The sequence below is a fragment of the Cherax quadricarinatus genome, chromosome 1 (genome assembly GCF_038502225.1).
Source record: "Cherax quadricarinatus isolate ZL_2023a chromosome 1, ASM3850222v1, whole genome shotgun sequence".
Lineage (NCBI taxonomy): Eukaryota > Metazoa > Arthropoda > Malacostraca > Decapoda > Parastacidae > Cherax > Cherax quadricarinatus.
The window spans coordinates 68432820-68458168 of record NC_091292.1 but is presented as its reverse complement, the minus strand read 5'-3'; the positions used below and the strand labels follow the sequence as shown (position 1 = coordinate 68458168).

Sequence of the window (25349 nt, the reverse complement as noted above, 5' to 3'; positions counted from 1 at the left end):
CCAGCAGGAGCCAAGCAGGGTCCCAGCTGGGACCAAGCAGGGTCCCAGCAGGAGCCAAGCAGGGTCCCAGCAGGAGTCAAGCAGGGTCCCAGCAGGAGGCCAGAAGGGCAGCAGGAGCCAAGCAGGGTCCCAGCAGGAGCCAAGCAGGGTCCCAACAGGAGGCCAGAAGGGCAGCAGGAGCCAAGCAGGGTCCCAGCAGGAGCCAAGCAGGGTCCCAGCAGGAGCCAAGCAGGGTCCCAGCTGGGGCCAAGCAGGGTCCCAACAGGAGCCAAGCAGGGTCCCAGCTTAAGGCCAGAAGGGCAGCAGGAGCCAAGCAGGGTCCCAGCTGGGGCCAAGCAGGGTCCCAGCAGGAGCCAAGCAGGGTCCCAGCAGGAGCCAAGCAGGGTCCCAGCAGGAGGCCAGAAGGGCAGCAGGAGCCAAGCAGGGTCCCAGCAGGAGCCAAGCAGGGTCCCAGCAGGAGCCAAGCAGGGTCCCAGCAGGAGGCCAGAAGGGCAGCAGGAGCCACCACCACAACACAGGAACATCATTTGCATGTATTAGGTGTTGTGGCGGCGGAGGCAGGAATCTCAGCTAACTGAATTGTGTCTTGTATCAAGTTGCTGCTGGCGAAGGAGAGGGGGAGGGATGGGGGGATAGGGGGGTTAACAGGAGAGTGGCAGAGGGGAAGTGCCCAGTGGAGGGAAATGGGGAGCTGTTTGAGCCAGGGGTAAAGAGGAATGAGCAAGGGTGGTGAGGGATGCAAGGAGGATGTGTGAGGAAGATGGATGATGTTGACTGAGGATGTGGGAGAGGGTAAGGAAGGAGAGAAAAAATGAGGGTTGAGTAGAGGAGGGTGGGAGTGAAGATGAGGAAATAGAGAAGAAAGAAAAATTGTTAATCAGGAAACACGAGAACAAAAAAAAAATACTAGAAGAGATAAGTTATGAAGCAGGAGAGTGATGAAACAAAGGATAATTATGTGAGATAAGGGGAGCGTTACGAAGCAGAAGAATAAGGAAGTGGAAGAAGACAGTTTAGAAGCAACGGGTAAACTTGCAGAGAATAAGTGGAAGAAGAAGGCAGTTTAGTAGCAGTGGGTAAACTGGCAGAGAATAGGTGGAAGAAGAAGGCAGTTTAGAAGCAGTGGGTAAACTGGCAGAGAATAAGTGGAAGAAGAAGGCAGTTTAGAAGCAGTGGGTAAACTGGCAGAGAATAAGTGGAAGAAGAAGGCAGTTTAGTTTCAGTGGGTAAACTGGCAGAGAATAAGTGGAAGAAGAAGGCAGTTTAGAAGCAGTGGGTAAACTGACAGAGAATAAGTGGAAGAAGAAGACAGTTTAGTAGCAGTGGGTAAACTGGCAGAGAATAGGTGGAAGAAGAAGACAGTTTAGTAGCAGTGGGTAAACTGGCAGAGAATAAGTGGAAGAAGAAGGCAGTTTAGTAGCAGTAGGTAAACTGGCAGAGAATAAGTGGAAGAAGAAGGCAGTTTAGTAGCAGTGGGTAAACTGGCAGAGAATAAGTGGAAGAAGAAGGCAGTTTAGTAGCAGTGGGTAAACTGGCAGAGAATAAGTGGAAGAAGAAGGCAGTTTAGTAGCAGTGGGTAAACTGGCAGAGAATAAGTGAAGAAGAAGAAGTAGCAGTAGTAAACTGGCAGAGAATAAGTAGCAGTAGCAGTGGGTAAACTGGCAGAGAATAAGTGGAAGAAGAAGGCAGTTTAGTAGCAGTGGGTAAACTGGCAGAGAATAAGTGGAAGAAGAAGGCAGTTTAGTAGCAGTGGGTAAACTGGCAGAGAATAAGTGGAAGAAGAAGGCAGTTTAGTAGCAGTGGGTAAACTGGCAGAGAATAAGTGGAAGAAGAAGGCAGTTTAGTAGCAGTGGGTAAACTGGCAGAGAATAAGTGGAAGAAGAAGGCAGTTTAGTAGCAGTGGGTAAACTGGCAGAGAATAAGTGGAAGAAGAAGGCAGTTTAGTAGCAGTGGGTAAACTGGCAGAGAATAAGTGGAAGAAGAAGGCAGTTTAGTAGCAGTGGGTAAACTGGCAGAGAATAAGTGGAAGAAGAAGGCAGTTTAGTAGCAGTGGGTAAACTGGCAGAGAATAAGGATGTGGACTGGAGGAAGATGTGGAATTTGCAAATCGCTTGAAGAGCTGCGTCAGTCACGTCAATGAACCCACAATTATTCACTACATAAAGCACACAAAAATTTCAATACAGGTAAATTAATACTATAAGTTCTTCAACTCAGCAATTTCGTAAAACGAATAATACTAATATAGAATTTTACAATTAATGATTTTTCTTGTATTAACAAATAGGCAGTTTCCCAACGAGACAGTGTGACCCGAGAAAAGAAGAAGCATTTTCATTATCATTCCCTTCATCACTGTCTTGCCAGAGGCGTGACGACACTACAGTTCAGCAACTGCAACATATCTCCACCCATCTTTCAGAGCACAAACACTTCTCACCTCCAGGACTCAGGTCCGACTAACCGGTTTGTCTGAATCCCTTCATAAATGTTACTTTGCTCACACTCCAACAGCACGTCAAGTCATAAAAACCATCTGCCTCCACTCGCTTTTATCTAACATGCTTATACACACTTGCTGAAAGTTAAGACCCTAACACACAAAACCTCCTTTACCCCCTCCCTTCATCCTTTCCTAGGACAACCCATACTCTGCCTTCCTTCATCTACAGGTATATAAGCCCTTCAAGTCATTCTACCTCGTTCCAGCCTCTCCAATTGTCCGAACCACCTCAGTAACCCCTCCTCAGCCCTCTGAATAATACTTTTACAAACCTCGAACCTCTTCCTAGTCTCCAAGCTACTTATTTCTGCATAATATTCACACCACTCATTGCCTTCAGACACGGCATCTCCACTGCCTCCAGCTTTCTCCTTTCTTATATGGTTGCTTCACATCCATATAAGAAAGTTGGTACCACTATACTCTCATACATTCCCCTCTTTGCTTAAAGGATAATGTCCTTTGTTTCAACCCCTCAGTGCACCACCTAGCTGTTTACCCTCGTCATTTCTATGGTTCACCTCGACTTTCATAGACCTATCTGCTGACAAGTTCACTTCCACATATATGAACACATTCACTTCCTCCATACTCCCTCCCTCCATTCTGATAACCAATCATTCATTACCTAAATTGTTTGTTATCCTTATCACCTTGCTCTTTCCTATTTTCACCTTTAATTTCCCTCTTTTATATACCTTCCCAAATTCATCCACCAACCTCTGTACCTTCTCTTACAAGATATAGGATAAAAATATTTACGTGCATACGTACACACACACACACACACACACACACACACACACACACACACACACACACACACACACACACACACACACACACACACACACACACACACATTCTCTCTCTCTCTCTGTTCCTCTTCCTTTCTTTTCTCTCTCTATAAAAAAGTCAAGTGTTTATCGACAAGTGCCTCTGACATCTGATAACCAAGAAATATACAACACAGGAATACCTTCCTCGGATCCAGCAGCGACAAACCACATCTAGTGTTTACAACAGAACTTGTCATCTTGTCTAAGTCAGCAAGGATGGTTGTCACTAAGTAGTTTGCACATTACTTGATTAATTTACCTCATTAAAGATAAGCAGTGAACAGTTCATTAAGTTTAGGTATATTATACAGTACTGAGTTAAAATCAGTTGGATTCTGTTATAGACACGTGACCAAGTTCGTTTCTCTGAAAAAAGCGAAATGTAAATTGTAGATAAATTTTCTAAAAATTAATAATTAATGCATAAGAAAATAATTAGAAATAATTTTTTTAGAAGCTGTGTTGGTTGAGTCAGAATTGTCTACTTGACTCTGACTCAGCGTTATGGAATTTATATACTTGATTTATAGTATAAAAGTCAAAAGAAATTTAATCTATGCTAAGATAAGGTTATACTATATTAAGTCAATGTTAACACAATTAGATTAAAACGCAAAATAAAATTTTGGTGCACGACTGTTAAATAAAGGAATGAATAAAGAGAAAAATTATAATTGAATTTACTGGCATGAAAGAAATTATGTAATCACTGGTTATCTTACGCTCGACCTGGGAAAAGATATCCTGTAGGTTTATTATGGGGCAATAATGGGGGTATGTGGTATACCTGGCATACCTGGTATGTTGTAATATACCCGTATATTTTCCTATATTGTGCAATTTTATGAAATATCTTGAGTGCTGCTCTGTATGTACTCTGGCAACGGGGTAGACGAAATAAGTATATTACTGTTGTCGTTACCCCAATGTTGTAGTATCTTACTGCTGTTTATCTGTTTTCTGCTCAAACATGAAGCGCTGGGTCGTTAAAGAGTAACATACGAGTAACAATGATTTATGGTCTTACTGAAGCTATTACAAGTATTATTGAAATCTAACAAGGATCGTTACACAGTTTAATTCCTGATCAGGGCAAGTAAAAGATTTTAATGGGAGGTGGAGGAACGCTCGTAGAAGAATCATCCAGCATAGAAACCGGTAAGTAGACAAGCGTAAGCTTGAATTAGACACATGTGCAACATCTGGGTATCTTTATTTGTAGATGTTTCGCCAACCAGTGGCTTTATCAATACAATATGAAGAAATATATGCAAAAGATGAGGTATGATTCCCTCAGCTTTGGAATTGATGACGAAGACCGTAGTCTTGAAGGAACTGAAGCACAGTCATGGAGCTTAGCGCTTATATACCGGCGACAGGTGAAGGACGTGCAGCAGACGAAGACATTGTCACTGGTAGGCGGGATTTCCCAGTGGAAGTAGGTCCTACCCAAGGAATGGACTGGTAGAAAGCAAGAAGTTTGTGTAGATATCCTCTGATGTTGCAGTGTCTGTCAAGTTGTACATAAATGGTATATAATACCGACACGATGAAACGTCTACAAATAAAGATACCTAGATGTTGCACATGTGTCTAATTCTTCATCTTGTCGGTACTGTATACCATTAATGTACAGGTGCAAACTTGGTGAAAGAACCACCTGTGTTACTCTATAATAGTTTACCTATGACAAACATTTGTCCTCACTTGATTCAGGAGTGTTATCACAGTTACTTAACAAAAAATTCCTAGTGATAAATCTGTTACAACTGTAGAATTAAAGATGAAAAGAAAAGGCAAATGTATGAAGACATTTTTTACAGTCAAGGAAAATGGCAGGTTAACCCATTAGCAACACTACAGAATATGGCAGGTTAACCCATTAGCAACACTACAGAATATGACAGGTTAACCCATTAGCAACACTACAGAATATGGCAGGTTAACCCATTAGCAACACTACAGAATATGACAGGTTAACCCATTAGCAACACTACAGAATATGGCAGGTTAACCCATTAGCAAAACTACAGAATATGACACATATATATGGAAAAAATATAGCATAAAAGAGTATGATATTCGAGACAGACATACTGGGAGGCTTACAGACGACCATTCGATCTGAGCGAGGAAAATATATGCAGTAATATGACCCCCAACAATTAGCTTCAAGGAGCCGCTGCCCAGTTCAGATTGTGAACTCCAGGATTACGAAGAAAATTTTATCAAGTATAAAATAAATAATTGGTGTCTGCCTTACAACGGTTTCCACTATGGTGAGGAGGTTCAAAAAATATTCATGATATGGCTATTGTTATATTAAAAAAAAAGACATAAAATCGAATGGGTAACTTATCACTAGGCTTAAGATATTACTACTCACTCTCTTTGTTGAGTCTGATCTGCTTCCTGGCCACGCCGTACTCATTGACGACGGAACAGTTGTAGGGACCAAAGTCCTGTGTTTCTGCGTCATGGATCACCAAGATGTTCCTCAGACCCTCCTCCTGCTCGTCCTCAACCACCTCATAGTGAGGGTCACCTGCAGGGAAGGAGGTGTTGATGAGTGCAGAGTACTAGCAGTCACCTGCAGGAAAGATGTTGATGAGTGCTGGGTGTTAGCAGTAACTTGCAAGGAAGGAGGTGTTGATGAGTGCAGGGTGCTAAGAATCACTTGCAAAGAAGGAGACGTTGGTGAGTGCAGGGTGTTAGGAGTCTTTTGCAGGGGTCGACGTTGGGTTTGTGGTGGATTTTGGGGAGTAAACTGCAAGGAAAGAGGTGGAGACATTCCCAGTAAGTATTAGGGTCATCTGTGGGGAAGGAGGTGAACGTGGAAGTTAAAAATCACATTCAGAGAAAGAAGTATGAGTGAGATATAGTCTTTGAGAGTGAAATTTACAATTTTGTAGTTCTGAGGGAAAAGGATGGAAGTGTGGTGGGGTGATAGAGGATTAGTAGTGTATGATAAGTGTATATAGACATAGATGGTGCTACAAGAGGTAATAGATGCTAGTATTATTAGTATGTTGTTTTTGTTTGCAAGTGATAATGTTAATTGAAACTGAAGGGGAATTGTACCAGAATTTCTTATTTAAATGAGAGCATCCGTATTCCTCATCATAATTCTTTTTAGAGTGCAGATGACAACAGAGACACTGCTGGCTCGTAGAGGATAAGAAACACATAAACAACATAACAGACTAGCAATATGGTCGTCAAAAATCCCCAAAAAACACATATCCTTAAACCATAAAAAAATGAGTTTTATAATAGTGGAAGAGGCAGGATGATACCTATTGGTGTCAGTGGCAGGATGATACCTACTGGTGTCAGTGGCAGGATGATACCTACTGGTGTCAGTGGCAGGATGATACCTACTGGTGTCAGTGGCAGGATGATACCTACTGGTGTCAGTGGCAGGATGATACCTACTGGTGTCAGTGGCAGGATGATACCTACTGGTGTCAGTGGCAGGATGATACCTACTGGTGTCAGTGGCAGGATGATGCCTTCTGGTGTCAGTGGCAGGATGATACCTACTGGTGTCAGTGGCAGGATGATGCCTTCTGGTGTCAGTGGCAGGATGATACCTACTGGTGTCAGTGGCAGGATGAAACCTACTGGTGTCAGTGGCAGGATGATGCCTACTGGTGTCAGTGGCAGGATGATGCCTACTGGTGTCAGTGGCAGGATGATACCTACTGGTGTCAGTGGCAGGATGAAACCTACTGGTGTCAGTGGCAGGATGATGCCTACTGGTGTCAGTGGCAGGATGATGCCTACTGGTGTCAGTGGCAGGATGATACCTACTGGTGTCAGTGGCAGGATGATACCTACTGGTGTCAATGGCAGGATGATACCTACTGGTGTCAGTGGCAGGATGATACCTACTGGTGTCAGTGACAGGATGATACCTACTGGTGTCAGTGACAGGATGATACCTACTGGTGTCAGTGGCAGGATGATGCCTACTGGTGTCAGTGACAGGATGATGCCTACTGGTGTCAGTGACAGGATGATGCCTACAGGTGTTATTGGCAGGATGATTATTATTGGTCTCAATGGCGGGATGATGCTTACTAGTGTCAGGGACAGAATGTTGCCCACTGGTGCCAGAGCAGGATGATGCCTTCAGTTGTCTGGGGCAGGTCGATGCCTACAGTTGCCTTGGAAAGAATGATGCCTAAGTTGTCAGGGGGCATGATGATGCCTATTGGTGCCAGAGGCATTATTATGCAGATTGTTATCAAAGGTAAGATGATGACTGCTGGTGGCAGAAGTGGAATGATGACTGGTGGCAGAGGCAGGATGATGCCTGCTGGTGGTAGAGTTAGGATGATGCCTACTGGTAGCAGAGGCAGGATGATGCCTACTGGTGATAGGGGCAGGATGATGCCTACTGGTGGTAGAGTTAGGATGATATCTAATGGCTGTAAAGACAGGATCATGCCTACTTATGGTAGAGGCTGGATCATGCCTACTTATGGTAGAGGCTGGATCATGCCTACTTATGGTATAGTCAGGATCATGCCTACTTATGGTAGAGACAGGATCATGCCTACTTATGGTAGAGGCAGGATCATGCCTACTTATGGTAGAGGCAGGATCATGCCTACTTATGGAAAAGGCTGGATCATGCCTACTTATGGTAGAGACAGGATCATGCCTACTTATGGTAGAGGCAGGATCATGCCTACTTATGGTAGAGACAGGATCATGCCTACTTATGGTAGAGACAGGATCATGCCTACTTATGGTAGAGGCAGGATCATGCCTACTTATGGTAAAGGCTGGATCATGCCTACTTATGGTAGAGGCTGGATCATGCCTACTTATGGTAGAGGCTGGATCATGCCTACTTATGGTAGAGACAGGATCATGCCTACTTATGGTAAAGGCTGGATCATGTCTACTTATGGTAGAGACAGGATCATGCCTACTTATGGTAAAGGCTGGATCATGCCTACTTATGGTAGAGGCTGGATCATACGTACTTATGGTAGAGGCTGGATCATGCTTACTTATGGTAGAGGCTGGATCATGCCTACTTATGGTAGAGGCAGGATCATGCCTACTTATATTAGAGGCTGGATCATGCCTACTTATGGTAGAGGCTGGATCATGCCTACTTATATTAGAGGCTGGATCATGCCTACTTATGGTAGAGGCTGGATCATGCCTACTTATGGTAGAGGCTGGATCATGCCTACTTATAGTAGAGGCTGGATCATGCCTACTTATGGTAGAGGAAGGATCATGCCTACTTATGGTAGAGGCTGGATCATGCCTACTTATGGTAGAGGCTGGATCATGCCTACTTATGGTAGAGGCAGGATCATGCCTACTTATGGTAGAGGTAGGATCATGCCTACTTATGGTAGAGGCTGGATCATGCCTACTTATGGTAGAGGCAGGATCATGCCTACTTATGGTAGAGGCAGGATCATGCCTACTGGTGCCAAAGATAGGATAATACTGACTGGTGGAGGACAGATTATTTTCCTTAGTGAGGTTTGAGAAGATGTAAAGTTGTTAATTAGACGTAGATCTAAGACTGTGAGGAAGACTGGAATTACGACCAGGTTCTTCTGATCCGTGATATGTAGCGTCGTAGAGAGTTACGACGAGGTTCTTCTGATCCGTGATATGTAGCGTCGTAGAGAGTTACGACGAGGTTCTTCTGATCCGTGATATGTAGCGTCGTAGAGAGTTACGACGAGGTTCTTCTGACCCGTGATATGTAGCGTCGTAGAGAGTTACGACGAGGTTGTGATCCGTGATATGTAGCGTCGTAGAGAGGTAAACAGCGTTCATGGGCTACATCATACAGTATACTGATGATTGTCGTATAGCACAAAAAGTTGCCAGGTAGTAGTAGTGACCTTTTGTGTGGTGACAAGCTGTAAGTTTTAGCAGAGGATGTCGGTGGTGAATAATAATGGGTTTTCTCTTGTTCTTGACTGGCACTCTAATGCCCCATAAATCCAGTCTGAATGGCCTCAGTAAAATTCATTGCCCAAGTAAAATACATGGTAAACTATTGATCCTTCTCCCAAAAATTAAGCATATTACTAGTAAAAATAGTTTCAAAGCTCCTAAAAGGTAGTACAAAAAATAATAGATTCATTAGTAATATACTGATGGGACTCATCAGACGTCAACAAATTCTAAACAGACGCATTCAAGAGAGAGTCTATAGGATTTGGTTATGACTGGACAAGAGTAGACAAATGATGAGAATCAACCACTAGAGTTTCAGATTCTTCAGTTTCTGCGTCAACGAGGAATGATCGCAGCAATTTGTTAGAGAAGCAAGGCAGTACCAGAGTGAGAGAGGCTCGGGGCACCTGTCACCCGCGCCCGGCACACATGACTTGCAATATAACTTGCCAGATGGGTTACCAGATGAGATGCCATATGAGCTGCCATAGGGATGCCAAGTAGGCTGCACGAAAAATTGACAGATTGTTTGCTAGTTAAGCTGCCAGTTTGTCAGATAGGTGCAAGATGAATTGCCAGATTAATATCTAGATGGGTTGCCAAGCAGGTTACCAGAAAGCTGGCAGGTGCGTTGCCAGATACTTTGCCAAATGAATTCCTACATGGCTTACCAGATACGTTTCCTGATAATTTTCCAGTTAACTTGCCAGGTAGGCTGCCGAGCAGGTTAGCAGATGGGCAGCCAAGTAGGCTGCGAGATAGACTGCCAGATGTGCTTCCAGATGGCTGGCTAGATGAGTTTGCAGTTAGATTGCCAGATGGGTTTACAGATGAAATGGTAAATGGGTTGCCAGGTAGGCTGCCAGATAGGCTTCCAAATTTCTTACATGGTGGGCGAGTACATTGGCAGTTTCCTTCTATAAGACATATTCTCCCTCCAGATTGTCTTGTTCCTCTTCATCTCCCTCACCTCGCCTTCTCCGAAGAGCATTTTTTTTTAAATCTCTTTCCTTCCTGTTGGGGAGTATCACGCGCGCGGCGCCAGTGCAAAAAATCGACAAAGTATGGAAATTGAGTTAATCATATAGAAAAATGGCTTAAAACTTTGGTAACACTCTGGTATATCATTGTTGTACAATGTTTCTACAAAGAATTATAGTCATTTATAACATACAGCATGCGTACTCACATGCAGTGAATTTTCGGATTTTTTTCAGATTTTTTTAGCTATTTTGTTTTATTATTATTATTATTATTATTATTATTATTATTATTATTATTATTATTATTATTATTATAAAAAAGAAGTGCTAAACCTACAAGGGCCATACAGTGCAGCATGGCAGGGAAGGGTGCAGGGCTATTGGATAGCAAGAGGTAGAGGGATTATTATTAGGTCATGCAGTGCAGCGGGGAAGTGGATAGTGCAGGGGTAGAGGGTAGCAAGAGGGAGAGGTAGAAAGGGCTGTAAGGAGTGCTAGAGGCATCATCATCAGAGTTTGTGAAGTAAATCAGCTGCTGTCAAAAAGTCAACGAAAGAGTCTGGGTTAAAGGAGGGTCCATCAGCAAGAAGGGAAGGTAAAATTGACAGAGCGGTGATGATGTCGGATGTAAATCCTGCGTGATCGTTGATAAAGTGAACAATCCAAGAGAATATGGCTAACAAAAAATGAAACCTGACAATTCTCATAGTGGAACAGGGCGCCTCTCCATGAGATACCCGTGAGTAAGACGAGTGTGGCCGATGTGAAGACGGGAGAATGCAGTCTCCCAACCTCGACATTGATGACAAGAAGACGACCAGAAACCTATGCTTGGTTTAATGCAATTTGTTAATGGGAATGCAATTTCTTATGTAGCAGATCAGACCAACGCTGTTGTCAATGGTTGTGAAAATAATCTGTTAATGGAACACCTCTATATGAAACTGGGAGGTTATGTACTGCTGATCGTGCAGCAGTGTCTGCCTGTTCATTGCCTGTACGTCAACATGACCTGGGACCCAGCAAAAAACAATATTTTTGTGCTTGCTAGAGATACGGAATAACCAAAGTTGGATACGAAGAACCAGGGGATGAGGTGAATAAAATTTTCGTATAGACTGCAAAGCACTAAGGGAGTCTGAAACTACCACAAATGGCCACACAGGCATAGATGCAATACGAATAAGTGCTACGAGAATTGCATACAATTCAGCTGTAAAAATGCTAGCTGAGGCTAATAAATGCTCTCGTACGACACTGTCCGAAAACACTGCTGCAAATCCGACACTGTTAGAAGACTTGGAACCATCGGTGTACAGGAAACTTAAGGCACATGGAATAGGAGGAGAATTTTTTTCCTGGGTTGAGGCATGGTTGACGAATAGGCAGCAGAGAGTTTGCATAAATTGGGAGAAATCAGAATAGGGGCACGTCACAAGCGGTGTTCCTCAGGGGCCAGTGTTGGGCCCCTTGTTGTTCACAATCTACATAAACGACATAGATGAGGGAATAAATAGCGACATAAGTAAATTTGCTGATTACACCAAAATAGGCCGTCCAATTCATTCTAATGAGGACATTAGAGCACTCAAGAATGATTTGAATAGACTGATGCAGTGGTCGGAGAAGTGGCAGATGCAGTTTAATATAGACAAATCCAAAGTTCTAAACATTAGACAGGAAAATAACCATGCCACATATAAACTAAATAATGTAGATCTTAATATTACGGATTGCAAAAAATATAAAAAAGTATAAATAATAGAAGTCCTCAGGTTTTTCTTCAACTCTATATATCTTTGGTTAGGCCTCATATAGATTACGCTGTACAGTTTTGGTCACCGTATTACAGAATGTATATATATATATGCACTGGAAAACGTACAAAGGAGGATGACAAAGTTGATCCCATGTATCAGAAATCTTCTCTATGAAGATAGACTGAGGGCCCTGAATCTGCACTCTCTAGAAAGTGATAGAATTAGGGGGATATGATTGAGGTGTATAAATGGAAAACAGGAATTAATAAAGGGGATGTAAATAGAGTGCTAAAGATATCTAGCCTAGACAGGACTCACAGCAGTGGCTTTAAATTGGAAAAATTCGGATTCAGGAAGGATATAGAAAAGCACTGGTTTGGTAATAGAGTTGTGGATGAGTGGAACAAACTCCCGAGTACCGTCATAGATGCTGAGACGTTGTGTAGGTTTAAAAATAGGTTAAATAAATACATGACTTGGTGTGGGTGGGTGTGAGTTGGACCTGGCTAGCTTGAGCTGCTAGGTCAGGTGCAATGCTCCTCCTCTAAGTGAGGTGTCTGGCCTCACTAGGTCAAGGCATTGGCATAAGCCGGTGGAGGAGTTGGAGCTGCCTCGCGTGGACCGGTAGGCCTGTTGCAGTGTTCCTTCTTTGTGTAATACTAAATTCACAAACACTAAATTACTAAATATTGTGCATTACTAAATTCACAAACACTATTAGTAACTGCATGTTGCTACCAACAGTAACAAAACCTACAAGAGTTACAGAGACTAGTGTTTCCCTACTTGACCACATCTGGACCAACACCATATCCCCTTTAAAATCAGGCATAATCACAGATAATATCACAGATCACTACCCTACCTTCCTCATCACAAATCTTGGCAAATTACCTCAAGACACTACTAAAGTCACTTTCAGACTTCACAATGAGAAAGCCATTAATAACTTCACAACAGCAATGACAAACATTGACTGGCAAACTAAGCTAGAAACCTATACAGATACTGACGAATGTATTAATAATTTTCTAAAAAAGACCCAATACCTCTATAACAAGTACTGCCCTAAAAAAACTAAGCAGATGACAGCTAAGAGACTGAACAGTCCCTGGCTAACACCCAGCATCCTCAAATCCATAAATATAAACCACCTATATGAAAAACAGTACAGAATGGGTCACATAACCAGAGACCAAGAAGGGCAAAAGAAAAAAAATATATTATGAGAACAGATTATCCAACTTAAAAGGTGATATAAAAAAGACCTGGAAAACCCTATCTGAAATTCTAGGAACAAAGAAGATACCAGGAAACAAAACAATCAAACTAACAAAACCAGAAGAACCCCTACTCCCGCCGACTGAAACAGCAAACAGACTCAATGTTTTCTTCACCATAGGAAAAACCTGGCGGAAAAAATCCCAAGCTCAAACACCCCACCCAATGACTACCTCACTGGCAGTTACCCGAACACACTGTTCCTAGCTCCGACTAACCCAACAGAAGTCTCCCTTATTATCAACACACTAAAAATCAAGACAGGAGATTTAAATACCTTACCACCCATTATATACAAAAAAGCTTCACAAGTACTGTCACCAATCATTGCAACACTCTTTAACAAATCCATCGAATCCTCTACCTTCCTACAGTTCTCAAAATAGCGAGGGTCACACCGATACATAAAGGTGGAGTTCAAGCAGACCTGAATAACTATAGGCCAATATCCAACTTATACCCTCTCTCTAAAATCTTTGAAAAATTAATTCATAAGCGAATTTATTCCTACCTCATCTCCCACAACATACTCAACCAGTCAGTTTGGGTTCAGGCCTAATAAAAATACGAATGATGCTATTATACACATGCTAGAACAAAATACACTGCAACAGAGAAAAAAGAAGTCCCACTGGGGATCTTCATTGATTTACGTAACGCTTTTGATACAGTTGACCATGATTTGTTGCACATAAAATTATCACACTATGGTATAAGATGGCACTCCCTCAACTACCTAAAGTCTTACCTCAGCAACAGAAGCCAATATGTGTACACAAATGGAGCAAACTCCTCCACTCAACCAATTACAGTTGTAGTCTCACAGGGAAGTGTCCTTGGCCCTCTTCTCTTTCTCATATACATAAACGACCTACCATATGCATCGCAACTACTCAAACCCACACTATTTGCAGATAATGCTACATACGTCTTCTCTCACCCAAGCCCAGTCATGCTAGCCAATACTGTAAATACCGAATTACAGAAAATATCTACCTGGATGATGATTAACAAGCTTACTCTCAATATTGACAAAACCTACAACATTCAGTTTGGGAACAGAACTGCAGATATTCCTGTTAACATAATGATAAACAGATCACTTATCACGAAACTCACAGAGGGAAAATTCTTAGGAATCCACCTTGATAATAGACTCAAATTTCAAACACATGTACAACAAATTTCCAAGAAAATCTCCAAGACTGTAGGCATACTATCGAAGATACGGTACTATGTTCCACAATCAGCTCTCCTGGCCCTATATCACTCACTCATTTACCCCTATCTCACCTCTGGAATCTGTCCATGGGGCTCAACAACAATAAATCATCTCAGACCACTAATTACCCAACAAAAGCCTGCAGTCAGAATGATAACTAATTCCCAATCCAGGCAGCATACTCTGCCAATATTCAAAAATCTAAACTTACTCACTGTACAAAACATCCATACTTATTACTGCACCTATTACATACATAGAACAATAAACTCAGATATAAACCCTCCCCTCAAACATCTCCTTACCAACCTCAATAGAACACATGACAATAACACAAGGCACAGACCACTCTTTGATGTTCCTCGTGTCCACCTCACACTATGTAAAAACTCAATGTACATAAAAGTCCCAAAAATCTGGAATTCATCACCTGTGAATACAATTCAATGAAGACTCTTCTTAAAAACCACTTACTCACCCACAACTAAATAAATATTGAATAACTGTATTTCATAAAAGTGTAACCTGTGACCCTATCAAACTGTTTTTTTAATTACATTACCTAATTGAATAATCCATTCTCTTGAATACACAGTAACTCATCTCATGACCATGTGACCTGTTTCTGCACTACAAATAGTATACTGATATAGTATATTGATATTTTTGTTATATTATACATTGTTATGTTCCAAATTTGTACAACTATAAAGCCTCTTAATTGAAAGGTTCAAATTTCATCGTTTAAAATACTCATTTGTACTTCATGTTGTATTTTGTTTACTGTAATTTTTACCACTGAATATATCATTACTTAGTTAATCTTAAGTTACTTTTAAGCTGCCAATAATGCTCTGCATACAAGGGGCTTTGGCATGTACACCCAACTATAATTCCTTGTGCAACTATGTATCATGTCCAAATAAAGTATTGTATTGTATAATTACCGCTCTGACCATATCGTTCCCCTTTCCCTTTTGAGGGCCTAATGTAAGAGAAAATGGAGCGTTTGTAAGGCTCTCTACTAGATTGCTCCTTTCTACGGAAAACTGAAAAAAAAAGATTTTCTCGATTTTTCTTTTCACGAATGACGAGGTATATGCGCTTTTTTTGCTGAATATCTCTGAAGTTTTTGACTTATGTCATTCAAATGTCTATTTAATATTGAATTAAATGAAATTATTTTCACAGTAATCATAAAACAATAATTGTTCTACAGTTTAATGGAAGGATATTGGAAATATTACAAATATTTTGGGATTTGTGTGGGAGTAAAAGGCAGATATTTTGCAAAACGTCAAAAAATTACCAACTTTATTTTTTCGTGGAATAAAGACAAGATATTTATAAGGTTTCCCATCGTTAAAACATCGCTTTAACACTGTTTTATCAGCAGCAAGTCCCAAGCAACCTTTCGTACTGCCATTTAGGGGCATTTAACTGACAAATGTTATTTTAAGTAAATCTTTTTTTTTCAGTTGTTTTTTGGGCTATATTATTCAAACTTACACATGATAAAGAGAGTGAACACTTCTTAATGTACACCAAAAATGCTAGAAATCGGACGAGAACATAAAAAAAAAGCACGTTAGCGTGGTACTTCCAATTTACATTGTTAATAAGATGTACTTTGCTGTACATACATATTATTAATATGTTTAGTTCACCGAGGAACTGATAAAGTCTCCGATGGCTCATAACTTACCTCAAGAAAATGCCAAAACTACATAATTTGTCTTACTAACATTCTCGACGGTATATTCTTCTGTTGCTAACCACAGTTCTTCTGTTGGTTCTATTGGTGTTGCTGTCTCTTTTTTTAGTCCTTTTTTTCTGGGATCTTAATAAGTCATAATGATATCTCCTCATATCTTCGTCTCTTCAATTCGGGAGTCATCCGCAAAGGAAGACACCGAGCTGTGGCTTACATCTCTGTATATGTGAGATACGAGGATGAGGAATAAGATGGGAGTGAGTACTGTGTCTTGTGGAACAGAGCTTTTCACCGTAGCCGTCTCGGACTTTGCTCTGTTTACTATTACTCATTGTGTCCTTTTTGTCGGGAAGTTATAGATCCATCTACCAACTTTTCCTGTTATTCCTTTATCACGCATTCCATGCGCTGTTACACCATGGTCACACTTGTCGAAAGCTTTTGCGAAGTCAGTGTATACTACATCTGCATTTTGTTTATCCTCTACAGCACCCAGGACCTTGTTATAGTGGTCCAGTAGCTGCGACAGGCAGGAGCAACCTGCTCTAAACCAATGTTGCCTTGTGTTGTGTAAATGATGGGTATCTAGGTGGTTAGTGATATTGCTTCTTAGAACCCTTTCAAAGATTTTTATGATTAGGGATGTTATTGCTATCAGTCTGAAGTTCTCTGCAATTGCTTTACTGCAGCCTATGTAGAGTGGGGCTATGTCTTTTGTTTTTAGTGAGTGTGGGATGACCCCTGTGTCCATGCTCCCTCTCCATAGAATGCTGAAGGCATGTGACAGGGGCTTCTCGCAGTTCTTGATGAACAAGGTGTTCCATGAGTCTGAGCCTGGGGCAGAGTACATGGGCATGTCATTTATTGCCCTTTCAAAGTCTTGTGGTGTTAGGATAATATCAAATATTTTTGAGATGACCAAATTTTAGGTCTCGTTCATAAAGAATTCATTGTCGACCCTTAGTCTGGGTAACGGCTCGTTGAAGACTGAGTTGTATTGGAACTTTAGTATCTCACTCATTTCTTGGCTGTCATCTGTGTACGTCCCATCTCACCTAAGCAGGGGCCCAATACTGGATGTTGTTTTTTTTCCTTAGATTTGGCATAAGAATTGAAGTATTTTTGTTTTCAATTTCCTTTATGGCTTTTATTTCTTCCTGCGATTCTTGTCTCCTGTAAGATTCATTCAGCTTAAGTAGGATATTTGCTATTTCACTGATCAGTTTCTGCCTTCGTATTTCAGATATATTGGCCCCTCTCAGTAGCTCTGTGATTCTTCACCTTCTTCTGTATAGGGAGTGTCTCTCTTTCTAGTTTACATCTTCTCTTTCTTTTTCTAAATGGAATATGTCTTGATCAGATCTTAAGAACCACAGATATTATTTTTTCTAGGCGTAGGTTCGGATCCGTGTTGTTCAAGATATCTTCCCAGCTTGTTTCATTTAAGACATCATCGACTTGTTCCCATTGTAGGTTTTTGTCACTGAAATTGAATTTTGAGAAGGTACCCTCATGACTGATCACATTTTACTGGTCATGAGCCCTGTGCATACATGTCTGTACCTTTATTATGTTGTGATGTGAGTGTATTGTCTTTGATACGGTTATATTACATATCAGATCGTCGTTGTTAGTGATGAGGTCCAGCGTATTTTCTAGACTTGTAGGCTCTAATATTTGTTGGTTTAAAGTGAATTTACTGCAGATATTTAATATCTCGTGTGTGTGTGAATTTTCATCTAAGCTGCCTCCTGGGGTGATCTCTGCTAAAATATTATGTGCTACACTCCTCCATTTTATTTGTCTCAAGTGGAGATCTCCCAGCAGCAAGATGTTTGGGGCAGGAGTTGGGAGATTTTTCCAGGCAGTGACCAGTTTTCAAAATATATTCCTGGAGGATTAGCTACCCAGGATAACCCAAGAAAGGCAGGGATTGTCTGTCTTATTTCCCCCAGGATGTGACCTACACCAGTCGACTAACACCCAGGTACCTACTTGCTTGCTATGTGAACGGACAACAGGTGTGAGGAAACACTCCTAATGTTTCTACCCTTGCCGGGGATCGGGCCACGGACACTCATCGTGTGAAGCGAGAGCATTGCCTACCAGGCCACGGGCCACGGACGATAAGATTTTGGAACCCATATTTTCTGATGCCAGTTTTCTTTATTTTATTTTTTTACAACAACCTCCCATTTCTCTCTCTCTCTCTCTCTCTCTCTCTCTCTCTCTCTCTCTCTCTCTCTCTCTCTCTCTCTCTCTCTCTCTCTCTCTCTCTCTCTCTCTCTCTCTCTCTCTCTCTCTCTCTCTCTCTCTCTCTCTCTCTCTCTCTCTCTCTCTCTCTCTTTTATAAAAAGGTTCTCACAGGGTTAGGTTAAGAGTTCTTACTTATTTTTACAAGTTGACTTAAAAGTGTTACCTAAAGTCACGTTCATCAAATTTTTATTGCACGAAAACATACAAATGGGAAGCCTACCTACCTGGAGGCCTACCTACCTGGAGGCCTACCTACCTGGAGGGTATTCCGGAGATCAACACCCACGAGGCCCGGTCCATGACCAGGCCTCCTGGTGGATCAGGGCCTGATCAACTAGGCTGTTAATTCTGGCCACACACGTATGAACCACAGCCCTGCTGATCCGGCACTGATTTTATGTATCTGTCCAGCTCCCTCTTGAAGGCAGCCAGGTGTCTGTTGGTAATTCCCTTTATGCCTGGTGGGAGGTTGTTGAACAGTCTTGGGCCCCGGACACTTATCATGTTGTCTCTTTGTGTGTTAATGGCGCCCCTGCTTTTCATTAGGGGATATGTTGCACCGCCTACCTAGTCTTCGTAGGGAGTGATTTCTGTATGTATATTAGGAACCAGTCTAGGATTTTCCAGGTGTAGATTATGATGTAGCTCTCTTGCCAAGCGTTCCTAGTAGTTAAGGTGTTTGGCAGAGCTGATATGTGCAATAAAGGTTCTCTGTATATTCTCTAGATCTGCGATTTCACCTGCCTGGAATGGAGATGTTAATGTACAGCAAAATTCCAGTCTAGAGAGAGTAAGTGATTTAAATAGGATCATCAGTGGCTTGGCATCTCTTGTTTTGAACGTTCTCATTATCCATCCTATTATTTTCCTCACAGATGTGATAGTGGCACTGCTGTGATCCTTGAAGGTGACATCCTTAGATATTAACACTCCCAGGTCCTTTACATTACTTTTTCACTCTAATGTGCAATTAGAGTTTGTAGTATACTCAGTTCTAACTATTATTTCCTTCCGTTTCCCATAACAGAGTAGTTGGAATCTGTCATTATTGAACATCATATTGCTCTCCGTTGCCCATTAGAAAACTTGGTTTATATCTTCTTGGAGATTTACCGTGTCCTCAGTGGATGACACTCTCGTTCAGATCCTAGTATTGTCTGCAAAGGATGAAAATGTGCTATGGTTTACATCTCTGTCTATATCTGATATGAGGATGAGGAACAGAATAGGTGGCGAGTACTGTACCTTATGGAACAGGATGAAATTGGAGCCAGCTGTGCCCTAAAGCTGAGCCAAGTCACTTCATTTTACCGATGTTGTTTCGTGAACTTTTTCCAGGCTCTAGTCATTCTGGGAATAAATTAGTTCAGAAGAAGTGATGCTCTTGAGAAGGGTATAGCCAGTGTGAAGTTCCTGTGTGATGCCCGTCTTATAGTACAGAAGCTATCTTCTTGTTGTCTGCGAAGTGGAACCAGTGTGTTACCTTGACAATATTGGTCTTGTATATAACAAACGAGAATGCCACCCGTATTTTCAGTGTTGAAAGTTCTGATGAAATGACATATCACTTAGGCTAGGTCCCCTACAGAAATAAGTCATCTTGCACGGTTTTCTGTTCTGTCCAGAAGTCGTAGAAGTGATGGGGGAAGGAGTAGGGAGCAGGAAGTCCAAGAATGTAATGCATACTAATGGTGTGAGTAAACTTGTGCCTCCCAAACAGCATATTACAGACTCCACTGTCTAGCAGGTACGAGACACACCTTAGTGTTATTGGCGTCTTGGCTGCTTGGCTTGCAAGACTTATCATGTGATTTCTTATAGATAGTTTTTGAGTCAAATCTCAATCCTACAATATCCAACTCATGCCCGGTCCATAACACTACCATTTATTCTTACCACTGATCCAGTATGAACATTAGGTTGCCTAGAGACCATCATCTTTTGTGTATATGCAGAAGTAAATGCAACCTGTCATCGTTTCCTCAGGTTTAAATAGCAGTAAGCTGGTGATTGATGTACCTGCTGACAGCTGGCATTTCCTCTGTGGCGTAAGTAAATTTTAGACCAATTGACTAAACACACTACTTTTTGACACTCTGGCACCGATTGAGTGTCTTGTTGACCCTTTCCCATTGAAAACTACTTAAAGGCATCTATTTATCTTGAAGCTAATAAGTGAGGAAGTGTAGTGCAAAGTCAAAGATACGAAGTACATACAGTTTTACCTAGAGTCTCTGGTGCCATACTCGGTCGAAGGCACCAGCAATGTCTAGCGCTACTATTAAGGTGATTTTGATTTCATCCAGTAACTGGTTCCACTTAGTGGAGAGCTTTAACGGGAGACCAGTTATTTAGCAACCTTTTCTGAAGCCATATTTACAGTCACAAAGAAATATGTAATAGTTACAGAATGCTGTCGTTTACCGTGAAATTAGTGACTAGGAATTTGTCGCTGATGTACTGGAGTGACACTAGTTCGTAGCTGCTGACTTTCACTCTGCTCTTTTTCTTCATGAACTGCGACTACATCTGGTTTTTCTCCACAGAGGAAGATCGAATCGAATCGAAGAAGACGACGAGAGCTGTCGTGAGATGTGAAGGAAGAAGGATAAGGAAGGATGGAAATACTGGAAAAGAATGGGAACGAGGGGAAGAGGAGGAATCAAGGCAAGTGGCCCAACCACTTTGGGACATGTGGCACCGAAGTACTGGAGGCGTTGATGGAGAGGCTTGGATAATGTCCGTACTTGGCTCACGAGGAGAGGATGGCGAAGGCAGCGGCAGGAGCTGGGAGTGTCAGTAGGCAGAAAGCAGGATGAGTTGTATTGGTGGAGGTCGGCTTGAGGTGTGTTAAGCTATTGTCCCATTAGAAAGAGTCTGGAACTTCGGTATTGGCATGGTCATGAGTCTAAATTTGCGGCCTGGGTCGATCTCTGGAGCATTAAGGAGATTGATGACTTCTCTAAGGAAGAGAGCACTTGATGGTCTACAGACGAACTTGACTTCGTCGCTCTGGAGGAGGGGGATCAATGTCTTTGCATCCATTTCTTAAGGATACTCAGGAGTAGTGAAGAAAGAGACTCCACTTATCGTATTATAGTGTTGTTTATCCTTAGAGTGAGCGACAAGTGAAGTCGATGATTGGTCAGTTTTGTTGGGGTTGGAAGACGAGGACGCTGCTCGTGTCTTGATGGATGTGGTGGCTGGTATTGGAGGCGGTTTCTCATTGGTGCAGGCACGTGAGGCATTGAGGGCTCTGATTGGTTCTTGGCAGTGGAGGTGGCTGGAGGAGGTGGTGGTCTCTCATTGGTGGATTGCGAAGTAGAGCAGGTGGCTTCTGCAGAAATCAAATCTTGCAAGTCATCTGGTGCCTCGAAACTGACGATTTTTGGGATAATCTTCAAAACATCGGGTGAAGCAGGACTAGCTGGAAAGTTGAATGATGGCAGATTGTTGAGGGCAAGAACATCATTTATAGTTGTATTGAAACAACCCGGGTTAGCTGCATTTTGCATGTGTGCATACATCAGGCAGTAGTAGAATTTTGTGGAAATATCGTCTGGTAGAGGAGAGGCTGTGAGTGGTGGAGGTTGCTGAGTGGCTTGTAGAATCTTGTTGGTGGTCGTCTGAAGCTTAGATATAGCAGCATAAGTAGGAGAGTTTCCTGTAGACTTCTTAGTTTCTTCTTTCAGTTTCTTAGAGAGGATATCCTTGCGTACTGGACATTTGGCTGCAAGAGTATGGTGGTCACTCTTACAGTTGATGCAGGTGGGAGCAGCAATCGAAGTGCAGGAGCGAAAGTCGTGATCTGCAGACCCACAGGTGGAACATATCTTCTTATTCTTTACGTGGCAATCGGAAGCAGAGTGGCTATACGAGTAGCATGTCCAACAAGGTGTTATGTAAGTGAATCGTTCAGGCTCAATCTGTCGAGGGTTGATGAAGTAGTAAGAGATGGCCAGACCATCAGACAATACTCTGGTCGCCATGGTAACATTCAGAAACGTGACCTTGAGCATCGAGGAAGCGTTGAGGATCTTCACAACAGAGTCAGTCTTGGCCCAAGTGTTGAGGTCTTCAAGTGATGACGTAATTTCCTCGATAGACATGTTCGTGATTAGCCTGTCAATACGTTTCATGAACACAGAGCGTTTTGCACGCATGTATGGTGACGTGGAGATGGTAAAACCGCGGTCTTCCAATGTCTTCATGGCTGTAGGTGTAAGTACTTTGTCAACTTCAGCATCATCCAGAAAGGTAACTATGAAGGCTTCTTTCAGTGAAGTAATCTTAGAGAATTTGGCTTGAAGACAAGTGTTGAGTGAAGTTGCAAGCTCAAACTTCGTGGTGTCGTCAACGACAGCAGACTTGGGCTTAATTCTCACACAATGAGACATGGTGGAGATGGTAGAGGTTCCCCTCCCCAACCAGAATCGTAGGGAGACTGAACAATTAAAGAGAGGTGCTATGACCTGCCGAGGCGAGTCAGAAGCAGAATCATTTGTCGATTTCGTGTCCAGAGAAAGATATTGATTTACACTGTGCTAGGTAGTGCTTATAGACGCGAGTTAGATGTGATGCTAACTGGTCTGCACGTCTGCTCAAGATTCATGAGCTCGCTTTCTCTATCTCTATCTTTTCTCTCTCTCTCTCTCTCTCTCTCTCTCTCTCTCTCTCTCTCTCTCTCTCTCTCTCTCTCTCTCTCTCTCTCCCTCTCTCTCTCTCTTTTTTTCTCTCTCTATCTTTCTCTCACTCTCTCTTTCTCCCTCTCTCTCTCTCTTTCTGTGTGTGTGCGTGTCTCTCTCTCTCACTCCCTCCCCCGCTACCTCCATCCCTCCCTTCTTTCCTCCTTCCTCCTTTCCCTTTTTTTTCTCTCTCACTTATTCACGAGTTACAAGCAGGTACAGGACAGGAATAATATGGCAGGAAGAAATATAAGGAAGCGGGAGAGGTAGGAAGATAGCAACTTGGCAGGAAGGAACAGGGAAAGGTGGGGAGGGTAAGGAAGAGGTGGGGAGGGTAAGGAAGAGGTGGGGAGGGCAAGAAAGAGGTGGGGAGGGTAAGGAAGAGGTGGGGAGGGTAAGGCAGAGGTGGGGAGGGTAAGGAAGAGGTTGGGAGGGTAAGAAAAGGAAGTTTCTTGGTATCCGCCCATGATTCCAGGGCCAAAAGTTTTCTCATCAGTTGATGTTAGTGGTAACCAACCTGACCTTAACACCTGTGTGTGTGTGTGTGTGTGTGTGTGTGTGTGTGTGTGTGTGTGTGTGTGTGTGTGTGTGTGTGTGTGTGTGTGTGTGTGTGTGTGTGTGTGTGTGTGTGTGTGTGTGTGTGTGTGTGTGTATATGTGTGTGTGTGTGTGTGTGTGTGTGTGTGTGTGTATGTGTGTGTGTGTGTGTGTGTGTGTGTGTGTGTGTGTGTGTGTGTGTGTGTGTATGTGTGTGTGTGTGGTGTGTGTGTGTGCGTGTGTGTGTGTGTGTGTGTGTATATGTGTGTGTGTGTGTGTGTGTGTGTGTGTATGTGTGTGTGTGTGTGTGTGTGTGTGTGTGTGTGTGTGTGTGTGTGTGTGTATGTGTGTGTGTGTGTGTGTGTGCGTGTGTGTGTGTATACTCACCTAATTGTAGTTGCAGGGGTCGAGACTCAGCTCCTGGCCCAGCCTCTTCACTGAGCTCTACTAGGTCCTCTCTCTCCCTGCTCCATGAGCTTTATCATACCTCGTCTTAAAGCTATGTATGGTTCCTGCCTCCACTACATCACTCGCCAGACTGCTCCACTTCCTGACCACTCTATGACTTAAGAAATGCTTCCTAACATCCCTGTGACTCATCTGAGTCTTCAACTTCCAAGAGTGACCCCTTGTTTCTGTGTCCCCTCTCTGGAACATCTTGTCTCTGTCCACCTTGTCTATTCCACGCAGTATTTTGTATGTCGTTATCATGTCTCCCCTATCCCTCCTTTCCTATAGTATCGTCAGGCCGATTTCCCTCGACCTTTCTTCATAGGACATTCCCCTGCTCTGGAACTATCCTTGTCGCAAACCTTTGCACATTCTCTAATTTCGTAATGTGCTTGACCTGGTTCGGGTTGCAAACTGGTGCTGCATACTCCAGTATGGGCCTGACGTACACGGTGTGAAGTGTCTTGAAAGATTCCTTACTTAGGTATTGGAATGCTAATCTCAGGTTTGCCAAGCGCCCATATGCTGCAGCAGTTTTCTGGTTGATGAGTGCTTCCGGAGACGCGTTCGGTGTTATACTCACCCCAAGATCTTTCTCCTTGAGCGAGGTTTGCAGTCGTTGGCCCCCTAGCCTATACTCTGGATGCGGTCTTCTGTGCCTTTCTCCGATCTTCATGACTTTGCATTTGGCAGGGTTGAATTAGAGAAGCCAGTTGCTGGACCACGTGTCCAGCCTGTCCAGGTCTCTTTGTAGTCCTGCCTGATCCTCATCTGATTTAATTCTCCTCATTAACTTCACATCATCTGCGAACAGGGATACCTCTGAGTCTATGCCTTCCATCATATCATTCACATTCCAAAAATAGCACTGGTCCTAGGACTGACCCCTGTGGGACCCCGCTCGTCACAGGTGCCCACTGTGATACCTCATCACGTACCATGAATCGTTGTTGACTCCCTGTCAGGTATTCTCTGATCCATTGAAGTTCCCTTCCCGTTATACACGCCTGATCCTCTAGTTTCTGTAATAACCTCTTTTGAGAAGCTGTGTCGAAGGCCTTCCTGCAGTCCAAGAATATGCAATCAACCCACCCCTCTCTCTCGTCTCTTACTTATGTTGCTTTATCATAAAACTCCAGAAGGTTTGTGACACAGAATTTGCCTTCCATGAAACCGT

The 25349-nt window shown here is 42.7% G+C and overlaps 1 protein-coding gene across 1 annotated transcript in view; it reads right to left on the bottom strand.

Moving 5' to 3' along the window:
- LOC128685431 (irregular chiasm C-roughest protein-like) overlaps window positions 1-25349 on the bottom strand; it is a 399092-nt gene that overhangs the window by 122497 nt on the left and 251246 nt on the right. Inside the window, exon 12 of the mRNA XM_070085947.1 lies at window positions 5729-5887. Coding sequence (XP_069942048.1) covers window positions 5729-5887 — 159 coding nt within the window. The remainder of the gene's footprint in view (window positions 1-5728; window positions 5888-25349) is intronic.